Below are 12619 nucleotides of genomic sequence, written 5' to 3' on the forward strand. Positions count from 1 at the left end.
GTAATGGTACTGCTGGATGAAAGGGCATGCACAAGTGTTATAGCCCTTTGGGCATAATTCCAGATTGTTCTCCAGAATGATTGAATCATTTGACAACTCCACCAACAATATATTATTTGTCCTAGTTTTCCCACATCCCCTCAAACATTTATCATCATCCTTTCCTCTCATCTTAGCCAATCTGAGAGATGTGAGGTGGTACCTTAGAGTTGTTTTAATTTGCATTTTTCTAATCAATAGTGATTTAGACTCTAGAGTATTGTCTTATATAGCTATAAGAGGCTTTAATTTCGTCATCTGAAAATTGTCTGTTCATATCCTTTGACTATCAGTTGGGGAATGAAGTGTATTTTTATAAATTTGACACAGTTCTTTTTAAGAAATGAGACCTTTATCAGAAATACTGGCTATACAGATTTTTTTCCAGTTTTGTACTTCTCTTTTAATCTTGTTTCTGTTGGTTTTGTGCAAAAACTTTTTAAATTTAATGTAATCAAAGTTGTCCATTTTGCTCTTCATAATGTTCTCTAGTTCTTCTTTGGTCATAAATTCCTACCTTCTCCAAAGATCTGATAGGTAAATTATCCCTTGTTCTCCTAATTTGTTTATGGTATCATCCCTTATGCCCAAATTGTGTATCAATTTTGACCTTATTTCAGTATGGAGTATGAGATGTAGGTCTATGCTGATTTTCTGACATATTACTTTCCAGTTTTTCCAGCAATTTTTGTCAAATAGTGAGTTCTTATCCCAGAATCTAGAGTTTGGAGGTTTATCAAATACTAGATTGCTATAAGCCTTGCTTCTTGTGTCATATATATCTAATCTATCCCACTGCTCCGCCACTGTATTTCTTAGCCAATACCAAATAGTTTTGATTACTGCTACTATATAATATAGTTTTAGATTTGGTACTGCTAAGCCACCATCCTTTGTATTTTTTTTTTCATTAATTCCCTTGATATTTTTGACCTTTCATTCTTCCAGATGAATTTTGGTATTATTTTTTCTAGTTTTATAAAATAATGTTTTGGCAGTTTGATTGGCATAGCACTGACCAAGTAGACCAATTGAGAAAGAATTGTCTTTTTTATTATATTAACTTAGCCTAGCCATGAACAATTTATATTTTCCCAATTGCTTAGATTTTTTATTTATGTGAGAAATGTTTTGTAATTCATATAGTCCTTGGATTTGTCTTGGCAGGTAGATCCAGAGTACTTTATTTTGTCTACCGTAATTTTAAATGGAATTTCTCTATTTCTTGCTGATGAGCTTTGCCAGTAATATATAGAAATGCTTATGATTTGTGTGGGTTTATTTTATATCGTACAACTTTGCTAAAGGTGTGAATTGTTTCCAGTAAATTTTTGGATTCTCCAAGTATATCATCATGTCATCCGCAAAGTATGAGTTTTATTTCTTCATTGCCTATTTTAATTCCTTTATTTTTATTTTCTTATTTCTAAAGCCAACATTTATAATACAATGTTGAATAATAGTGGTGATAATGGGCATCTTTGTTTCACCCCCAATCTGATTGGGAATGTGTCCAGCTTATCTCCATTATAAATAATGCTTATTGTAGGTTTTTAATAGATACTGCTTAATCTTTTAAGGAAAGCTCCCTTTATCCCTGTGCTCTCTAATGTTTTTAATAGGAATGGGTGCTATATTTTGTCAAAATCGTTTTCTGCATCTATTGAGATTATCAAATGATTTCTCTTGGCTTTATTTTATAAGATCTCATTTTTTATTCCTTTCTCTTTAGAGTTTTCTCTATTAATTCTTCTCTCTTGCTTTAATATAATTATATATTTCTTTCCCCTGTTTTCCTCTCAGTCCAGTAGATTCACCCTTCTTCTTCTCTCTTTCAACTAATCTTATTCATTAATTTTTTACATTTCATTTTTTGTGCCCCTTCCCAAAGATTTCTCAATCTCTTTATCTTTCACCCTTATTCTCTGATTTATGACTTCTAAAATTATCTGTTCTCTATTTTTTCTTCTGTATTTTTCCTGCAAAGTTCACAATACAATTATTCTAGTGAAACCCCTCTAGGTGCTTTCACTGACTTGTAGGACAATGCTTGTAACAAATCCCCTATAGATTTCTCTTATTCGTTGTGCCTCATTTTCAGAACAATGCCAAATATTGTAGGTGTCACAGACGACACCCTTTCTTGGAAGAGTTCCTCCGCCTCCATGGATTATATACCTCTCTTACTTTTCTATATTTGCCTGGAAATTTCCAAACATCTATGCCTTACCACTAGGTGCCCCCAAGGGTTCCAACTCCTCCATTTCTCCAAAGGCAAGTGAACTTTTCAAGAACCTTCCCTTTTCCCCTCACCTCATGTAAGATCCTCATTTCCCTTCACAGACCATTTCTCTTCATCCAAAGTATTCATCAGAATACTTCCAAAGTAACCCCTCTTTCCTTTCCCTCTTTTCCATCTTTTTTCCCTCCACCTCATTCACTGCCCTGTCATCTCTTCTCTTGAGACCACAAAGGTCACCTTCTCTTATTTTTAACTCTTGATTTCACCTTAGCATATGATATCCTCCTCTGTATCCCTTTGCTCTCATCCCCCTTTTCACCTACCTTCCCATGTTATAATGTAGTCCCACAAAAGCATCATTCATCTGTAGGCAGGGTGTCACCAGGTTGTCTGTAATGGTCCCTATTCCTTTCTCCACTGTTACCTCTACCAAATTTCCACTTTCCCGTCTGGTTGTATATATTTAGAAAAATAGTGATCTTTTTGTTGTCCTTCTGCTGCTATAACTGTCTACATTTATTCACTCCTGCAATTTATGATATTCAGGATGTTCAAGAAACAAATAATCTCTTATATTCTGCTTTTATTTCTAAAATTATTTTAAATTCTTCTCTATTATTGAATGTCCGTCTTCTGTCCCATATAATTCAGATTTTCAGGACAGGTCACCCTAGGCTGTGTCTTGAGTTCTGTTGCTTTTCAGAATATATTATTTCATTCCTCCCTTTTTAGTGGGTACTGAACAGTTGTATTATTCAATTGTTCTTTCCTTTATATTTGAAGTATGTTCTGATAGCTTGCAGAACTTGTTTCTGAATTGAAATGTTAAGTTTAACCATTTCCCTCATTTTGTTCTGATTTTTCTTTCACAATATGACAAATATGGAAATATGTTTAAAATGATTATACATGTATAACCTATATTGGATTGCTTGCTGTCTTGGGGAGGGAAGAGAGGGAAGGAGAAAAAAATTTGGAACTCAAAAATCTTACAAAAATGGATGTTGAAAACTGTCTTTACATATATTTGGAAAAATAAAATAAAATTGAGAAAAATAATATATAATAATAAAAATAAATTTAATCACTATGTGTCTTGGAATTTGTGGCCTTGTTGGTTTTGTTTTCTTCTTTTTTTTTTTCTAGAAGCTATCTGTGAACTTTTTCAACTGGAATTTAATTTTATATTTTCAGAAGTTCCAGACAATTCTTTTCTATCATTTCCTTCATTATGATGTTTTCTCTTCTCATGTCCTGGGACATCTATGATCCTTAGGTTGACTCTATGTATCCTGCCTTTGAGAACAGTATCTTTTGCTTACATAGTGAGCACGTTTTCTTTTAATTTTATTGGGGTTTTTTTTGTTTCTCCTCAATTGTTCTTCACCTCTATATTTGCATTCTCAATCTATTCTCTTTTGTTTCTTTGACAAGTCTTCTATTGCAGAGTCAAGTTTTACTATTTTGTTCATTATTTCTGCTCTCATAATTCTATTTTCCTTTTAAAACACTCAGAAACAATATGTTGTGGTTTTATGTTTTCAAATTCCACAGAATTCTCTGTTTCATCGTGTTGAATCATTTTCCTTTATTTTGCAGTATATATTCAAATGCCTGAATTCATTTACTAGATCTTGAGGCCATATTTCCTTCTGTTACTATTTTTCCTATATATCTGTTCAAGATCTTTGAGTTTTCTTCTTCCTAAAATCTTAGGTACTTTCAAGTCTTCCCTCCCAGTCCTCCTCCCCATTTTCCTCATCACTCACTTCCTGACTCCCTCCCCTCTGATGGTAATCCCCTTAGGGATTGGATCTCAAAGTGTCTCAGACTCCTCTCACCTTGGACAATTCATGGTTCCCAAGCTCCATACTGACGGGTTCCAAGCCAAGTGACTTTTATGTGGTTAGAACTGACCCCAGCTAGGTACTGTAATCCTGTACTCTTTTTTCATGCTTAGTGGAATGTGGCCCAGCCCCGTATATGCATAGTGTCCTATGTTGATGACCTGTCCCACCCTTACTATTCCTTCTCTGGTCTGTTTTTCTGATCTCAGCAATTCAGCTCTTTAAAGCACTGGTGCTTCTGAATTGCAGTCCTCAGTTGGCTTTTCCTCTTGAAAGACTGTGGCCAAGTTGATTGTTAAGGCCTGAAAATACTTTCACAGCCTTCAGCCTGGGTCTTCACAACTTTAGAAAGGAGATTAGGGACTGGGCTGCAGGAACAGGTTTTGAGTAAGCCTCAGTCATGTTTTTGTGTCTGCTAGTACAACTTAGCTGCTGGTAGCATGGGAGGCAAGGAGATATGCAGAATAAGTTCACAATCACTGTTAGTTTCTGGGTTTGGGATAGTTGCCTTTTTAAACAGTCTTTTTTGAGATTCTGTATGTTCTAGACCATAGAAACAGCTGAAGTTGCTTATTATTGGTACATAATTTCTGTTTTGGAGAGGTTGAGAAGTTATGGGAATAAGAGACAATGTCTCTTGTTCATGTGACTCAGAATTAGAAACTCATTTTAGCTGGAAAGTAGATATTATGTGGAAGTAATATGAAATAAAGCAGAATAAGCTTGAACCTGATTGAGGAAGGCAAAAATATTAAATACAAAGTGTCAAAACAGAAGCCATTTGAATTTTTTTAGCAGACAAATATCATGGAAAACTATGTTGGTAGTTGTATCAGTGATGGAAAGAAGAAATAATAAAAGCAGGAAGACCAATTAGGAAAAATGAGGGTCTGAACTTCAGTGGAGGCTTTGTGATTAGTAAAAGAATCTAATTTGAAAAATTGATAGAATTTGACAATTAAATGTGGAGATGAGAAAGAAGAGTAAAAAATGACTCCAGGATTTTTTATTTGGATGTTTGATTGTAGTTCCTTTACCCGAAACAGGGAGATTTGAAGGATGAATCAGAGAAGAAAATAACAAATTCAGTTTTGGAAAAGAAGAATTTGAGAGATAATAGGGTATCCAGGTGGTGGCATACAGTAGGTAGTTGTTGATGTGAGAAACAATAGTTCAAAAAAGAGAATAAGGTTGGATATTGTAAATTAGGGAGTCAGCTTCATAGAGGTAATTATTTAACCTTTGGAAGTAGATAAGGTCGACAAGAAAGAGTTGTAGAGAGAGAATATATGATTCAGCACAAATATTATAATGTATTAATGGTATTACTGAAAAATAATGTTGATCAGAGCAATATTGCATAAATCATACTTATAATATGTAGGTATAGAACTTTTTCTTCTATGTAATATCTTCAATTAAAAGACTGGACAACATATAAAAAAAATGGAAGCATAATTTTCATTTTATTTTTTTCCATTTTTAAATTTTCAGGTAGCACTACAAAGACATTCAAATATTAAAGCCATAATTGGCTCTCCTTTTAAGACATTGAAAAATAAAACAATTTTTTCAAGTGACCATAAAGCACATCTGTCTAAATAAAATGTGTTCTTTTTCTTGGTAAGTGCCATAAGGCAACCAATTGAGAAATCCTCTGCAAAGAAAGAGGTTAAACTGATTAGGGTGGGGCTACAGGCCTCCCCAGTTCACTGACCTTGCTATTTTGGTTCCACCTCAACACTAGCACCTGCAATCTTCTTCCCACTTTCTACCAAGTCAGAAAGACATTTTGTCACATACACATATTTAAAGGCCTTCCTGGGTAGCTGCCCAACTAAGTACTGAATTCTCTGGCCTTTCTATTTCAGAGCGGTGAAAAAAAAAAAGCTTCAGAATTGGATGATATTAAAAATGAGAATGAAGTTAGTACAACATAAATAAAATGAACAAAATAGAAGAAAAACTCACCTCAAATCAAAATTAAAAATAAGTTGTTCATTATGTGAGTCTTGGCCACCTCTCTCTAGAAGGCACTCATTGGTATATGGAAAATTTCTATGGTTAAATGGTTCTCAAGTAAATAACAGGTATTTTTAAAGTGAGTGCTGACTATGTACTCTTTCACTTAATCATCAACCCCCATTCATAGAGTAACATTGATCTTTACCATCACTGCCATTAATGGAACACACTTAGTACTCTCAAAAAAGAAACTCATAAATTCTCACTCACAAAGTTCAATAACAGAGACCATTATAACTTGTGAAGATGATAACAAGTTAAGAGGAACAAGTAAGTTGGATGTTTTCAGTTGTTTTCCTTTTTATGTTGACTTTATTGAATGAAGAGCAAGAAATGCCCATGTCAAGTAAATGTTAATACTTCACTGGCTTGTTTGCCTTATATGACTCTTGGCTCAAAGCTCTATACCTGTCACAAGTTTGTTTTTGTTTTTTGTTTGTTTTGTTTTTGTCGTCCTCCTTCTCCTTCTCCTTCTCCTTCTTCTAATTCTAATTCTTCTTCTTCTTCTTCTAATTCTTCTTCTTCTTCTCTTTTAGAAGAGTTAAATGATCTCCCTGATTCTTCTAAACCACTCTTCCTGCTGTCCAGACCCCAAGACGGGTATATCTACATTCATTCTAGTTTGAGGATGGAACAGCCAAAGGAAATGATTTTAAGGTTCAAAACCAATATCTGGTATTTCCCTCTATAAATGTTGTGATGCATCTTTAAAGCTTTCAAGAAATACAAGAATTTAAAAATATGCCTGCATCTTTCTATCTATTTTTCTGTGGGGAGGGTTTCCTCAGGAATCAGGGAAGAAGTAGAAAGGGACAACATGAAATGGGGCTATTGCCCAAAGGCAATCTTGGAATGATGCAATTTTTAAAATGATTTAAGCACAATTTGAGAAACAAATCTATAATACGTTATTCAAGGGGAAAACACTAAAATTATCAAATGTCATAGACTAAACAACAACTTATATATACATACACACATTTGTAGAGGAGTACGTGTGCACACATGTGTATGTACATATAAAATTAAAGTTGTATATGAACATTATCTTAGTTGTAAGTGCTCAGGCATCATCTTCATCCTCCTTCCTCTCTTTCTTCCTTTCACTCTCTCCTTCCACTGCATCACTGACGTCTCTTCGCCGTTTCTTGCTGCGTGAACCAACTCTGCTTTTGGGTGGTGGCAAAGGGTCCATTCCTAGTACTTTGTGGATTTGTCTGAAAGCTAACATCCGTAAAGCATGCTGGGAGAAAAACAAGAAGAAACAAAAATAAATAAATAAATGACTACGAACATGCTTTACACATTGGTTTTCTGAGTTTTCAGTTGGCCACTATAATTTTATTCAGCAAGCAAAATCTGAAATGACTTGACTCAAGTTGTTACTTATAGATTCAGAGAAAGCTGGGAAGACTCCTAGATTCAAACCTAATCTAGTCCAACCTTCCCTCCCTCTCATGTTTTTATAAATGGGCTCACTGAATTTAAAAGGCTAAGTGTTTTGTCCAAGGTCACCTAGATAACTGCATTGCCGAGAATGGAATCTGGATGTTCTGATTTTAAGGCCAAGGCACTTTGCTAACTACATCATCAAGCTAAGAAAACACATTTCCCAGTATGGAGGTAAAAAGATAAAAAACCTGTAAAAAAAAACCTTTTTTAACAGGAATAACTCCATTTTAGAAACTGACTTCCATTTTAATTAAAAGTAAGGAATCACATTTTCTTTTGTCTTGTTCTTATGAACTCTCCTCACTTCTATCCTTGTTTCTAATCTGATAAAAACAGACACTCCTATTTCTGGCCAATAATGATAAGCTCTGCATCAATACTGAGATGCAAATTAACATGTCTGCAAGTCTAATAGTGACAGAAGTACTATTAGAACTAACTGAATCATACTATTAATTTAAACATTAATAGACTAATACTATAATCCTGAGGAGTACATAGGACTCCTTTAGGCCCTGTTGGAGAGGAGGAGGGTGGCAATTTTTACAGGCATCTTCCATGACCACCTATCTATATTTTCTACATTCCTTTAAAAAAGATCTACTAGCCTATTTACAAGTGAATTTTTTTTCTTTTTGCCATGACACTGGCCAGCCATAAGTACTACAAGAGCTGCTCCCCTAAAAACAGATATGTAGTAGAGATAAAAAGAGTATATGATATAACCCATATATATCTGTGATCAAAGCTGTGAGTTCAGGAAGGGAAGGAGCATATCTGGGGCATCTTATTACACATGGCACTGGATCCAGCACCTAGTACAATGATGTCTTGGCTAAAGCAAAGACTTTTTTGGTGAGAAAGAACATTTAGGGTACTCTTTTTCATTAAATTGCAAGTGCTGATGACTTCCTAGGCAGCTTTTTGAAAGCATTAATTCTCTTCCCCAAAACTACACAATAAGAATGAACTAAATCTTTAATTTAGTCTTTAAAACCACAAATGAGAGCCTATGAGAAATTCTTTATCAAGAGAGAAATAGGAACAGGTGAATACATTAAGAAAGGGAATCATTTTTTAAAAATTATTATCTTTGCCATTCTGAGTACAGGTCACCTGACAAACACTAGATGGTATCTTTGTGATTGTGATTGAAAGAAACAATGGCATACTTGCCTGCTGATGACAATAAAATCCCAATAAAAGCTCATACTCAAGTTTGAAGATTTGTAAAATGCTATTCTAATACCAACTTTTTAAGATATATAGTTTATTATTACCAACTATTACCAACCTCACTGTACAGATGAGAAAACAGGTTTAGAAAGGTCACACAACAAATTCAGGATCAGGAGTTAAGCTTCTGACTTCTGATCCTAAAACTCCCTTCTATTAAGCCAAGCTGATTTTCTAAGTGGGAGGAGAAAGGGACAATAGATCTTAATATTTTATTTATTGACCACGTATCTCTGTAGCAAATCATCCTTCAAACTACTCGCATCCTCCTATATACTAAGTTATCCCTAAGAATTTAACAACATTCATTAGAAACAAATGCTATATATATGTTTTAAATGATAATCCAATAAAGATTAAAAGGGTCCATTAGAGAGGTCAGGCAAGTGCAATTGGGATGTAGTAGGCCAATGGTCTTGAGGTCCCAAGATGTGATTGGAGTACATAGGAACTTCCTTCGTGGATGGGACCTCCAGCCATGGTGGGAATCCTAATCACTCTGAAATTGCGTCAGGGACAGGATTTAAAATCTCCATCATCGATTGGCTTGTGCCTATCATCTCATAGACCTTTTATAAGCTCAGAGGAGGAGGGACTTGACCTTTTTTTCCACCTTCTTCACCTAGAGCTCAGTCTTGGGGAAAGATACCAAGATAGTGCAGGAGGTCATAGAGTGAGGTGTAAATCATGTGAATAAAGTCTAAGCTTGTTTTCCAAAACTCTCAGGTGCTCTGTTGTGCTCAAACCGCATCTGTATTAAGATAGCAGCTGGAGGACTTCTGAAGACCTTAAAACAGAGGTAAGATTGATATTATATTTACCAGAGTTTCTCTGTTTAGACATAGGAACCAGGATTGATTATTGGTAGTTGAGTGCAAGAGTGGCACTTAACAAAAGATTACATGTTGAATCTATTCTAGAAACCAAATCTCAGATACAATCATTTACATTACAAGCTCTGAGCCATGAATAAGCTGACTCTCAAAGAAAATATGTTGAAGCATTGCTTCCTCCTACCTGGGCACTAGCTGTGACATCCTCTCGTTCTTGATTTGTCATAGCATCCAGCACATCTATCTGGTTTTTCTCACATGGATCTTGAAGTCCTGGTCCATCTGAAAAAGGAAATTGTTGAGAGACATAATGGGGCAAACATAAATAACAAATTCCTCCAACCCCCATACAAATGGTTGGTGTATAAAGAATCTTTCAGCTAAAGGGTCAAGAAGTATTGACATCGATTGACTTTCCCTAAAATCACTGAGAATTGTTTTTAATGTTAATCTTTGGAGGTACCTGCTATCATTGTTTACACTGTGAGATATTTTGTTGTTATTGTTTTAAAAGGTAGATATTAAAGTTTCTAACTCATTCACAATTGCTACTAAAAAAAAACAATGTTTCACTAGGTTTTGAAAAGTTTAACTTATTGCTAAAAAAGAGGATAGACAAAAGTAATTCTTAGAACCTCTCAGAAATTGCAAGGTCTTGCTTACTGACTGAATGACTGAGGTACAAAGGACTATTTATTTGTATGTTGAATGGTCCCAACCTGTAAGACTTTTTGAGTTTTAATGGTTGTAGGATTTATAGAATGGCACGGACAAAAATTACACAGAATGAGGTATAGAGGGACATTAGCTATCTGTGATTAGGTAAACAATACTCACAACAATGATATTATTAATCCACAAAATATTACAAAATTTCAAAGCCATCTTTCTAGCAAATTCAACTAACTAGGTAATAACTAAAGTAAACAAAGAATCCAACAAAAGGGATCTGAGAAGCTGATTTGAAGAGCAAAAATATTTGCAGAATAGGTAGAATCTATTCAACAAAGCTAATAGTACTTCAACAATGTCCCTTCAAATCCCTATTCACAATATCAAACAAGAATAAACTCTCTTAATACAATTCTAACAAGTTTGGTTGCCTGGCTTCCTAGCCAATAGCCACTAAGAATAAAGAATTAGAAGTGTGTGTGTGTGTGTGTGTGTGTGTGTGTGTGTGTATGTGTGTGTATTTCCACTTCTGCATTTTATGCAAGGAGTGGGAAAATACTTCTGCCAAAAAGGCCCACTGACAGTAGCAACTTCCTTGACAACTGATAATGGCCTAAGAGTGAGAAAAGTAAACAGAAAACATTTTTTTAAAGCAGCCATTAAAAACTCAAAAAGTTCTACAGGATACAACCTTTGGCACAGAAGTAGTGAATGGCTCTATGTTTCTTAATAAATAAATAAGTGTGTTATATGTGACAGTATTAGGGACACAAAAATAAAGATGAAGAAAATAAGGAAAAGGAAAGAAACATTTACATAATGCCTACATGAGCCAAGCACTGTGCTAAGAACTTTACCAATATTATCTCATTTGATGAAATAGTCCCTGTTGGCTTAAATAAATCTACGAATTCTAAACTTAGGAGTAAGAAGGGAGTACACTTCAGGGATGGGACAAATGCAAGCAAATGAGAAATGAAATGTCACATTTCATCTGTCCTTCAATAAGATGGCCAGTTTGGTCAGATCAAAGGATTTGTGAAGGGAAGGAATATGTAATAAGTCTGGAAAGGATGGTTTGGATAGAAGGGCTTTAAATGCCAAACAGAGGAGTTTTATTCTAGAGACAATAAGGAGTCAGTGTAGCTTACTGGGAAGGTGAACTGCATTGTAAGACTTGGATTTTAGAAAAATTCACTTTAGCAGCTATGTGTGGAGGGTCACAGAGAGAAATTCCTTGCCCAAGTTTGTATAAATTAAGGGTATGTAGCACAGCTGAGATTCAAACTCAAGTCCTCTGACTCCAAATCCAGAGATCTTTCTAATACACTATTTGCCTCTCTGTTCAATATGGTTTATTTTAAAAGTGGAGGGAAATAAAGAGAACACTTCAGGAAAATTATTGCACATCCTTAGAAACAATTTTTTTAATGGAAAGTAACTTTATGTGGGAGGGTTTGTTCCCCAAAAACATCTGAAAAGTGAGACCCTGTTATATTTCTCTATAACCCCTCAATATCCAGCAGATGCTCCTCATCCATACTAGGGGGGGTGACTGACTATAAGGCTTCAGCCCAACCACACACTGACCTATCAGTAGTGTTCCTGTGGCTACACATTCCAGCACACGTCTCATGGCATCTCCTGGACGTAGAGGCCCTGATGCACTGCTCAAAGCCTTTTCCACCAGAAGCTCTATTGCCTATAGAGAGAGAGGAAGGGAGAGAAAGAACAGGAGAGAATATAAAAATGCTAATTACGGTTGAAGAGAGAGAGCATCAACAAACCCCTCCATTAATTGGGGTATTTTGCTACTGCCTTAGACTCTATACTTCTTTGCTTCAATTCACTTTGAACTCTTTCTGCACAGAAAAAAAATGAACCCAGGAATTTAACAATTCTGTTTACAATGAGATGAAAGTTTGAAAGGGTTTTTTGCTGGCCCTGGTATAAAATGGCCAATGCTGAAATGGAATTTCAGCAGTAATACAGGTCTTGGTAGATAGCCACCAACAAAATTATTTCTCAGTGACTACTAGTATTCTCCTTTAAACAGTAGCCAGAAGCAGTCAGAGCTATGACTATAAGTACCATATAGTCAAACAATCATGACTATGGCCATGAGATCATTCATAGACAACCCTAGTTTCTGAGGTAATCCTCATGAACAGAAGATGCAGTTGTGACTTAGGAATAAAAGTACTGGATCCAAAGGGCAGCTAATTGGTGTAATAAAGAGAGCACCAGCCTTGGAGTCAGAAGAACCTGAGTTC

At 35.2% G+C, this 12619-nt stretch overlaps 1 protein-coding gene across 3 annotated transcripts in view; it reads right to left on the bottom strand.

The window, feature by feature from the left end:
• Positions 1–5608: 5608 nt before the first annotated feature.
• Positions 5609–12619, bottom strand: part of ZFR2 (zinc finger RNA binding protein 2) — a 124158-nt gene continuing 117147 nt past the window's right edge. For all 3 annotated transcript variants that reach the window (XM_074307789.1, XM_074307778.1, XM_074307771.1), the window contains 3 exons: positions 11937–12048; positions 9859–9956; positions 5609–7396 (listed from right to left, as the gene is read on the bottom strand). In XM_074307789.1, the coding sequence (XP_074163890.1) occupies positions 7217–7396; positions 9859–9956; positions 11937–12048 (390 nt within the window). In that variant the 3' untranslated portion in view covers positions 5609–7216. The remainder of the gene's footprint in view (positions 7397–9858; positions 9957–11936; positions 12049–12619) is intronic.

The sequence above is a fragment of the Sminthopsis crassicaudata genome, chromosome 1 (assembly GCF_048593235.1).
Source record: "Sminthopsis crassicaudata isolate SCR6 chromosome 1, ASM4859323v1, whole genome shotgun sequence".
NCBI classification, from domain to species: domain Eukaryota; kingdom Metazoa; phylum Chordata; class Mammalia; order Dasyuromorphia; family Dasyuridae; genus Sminthopsis; species Sminthopsis crassicaudata.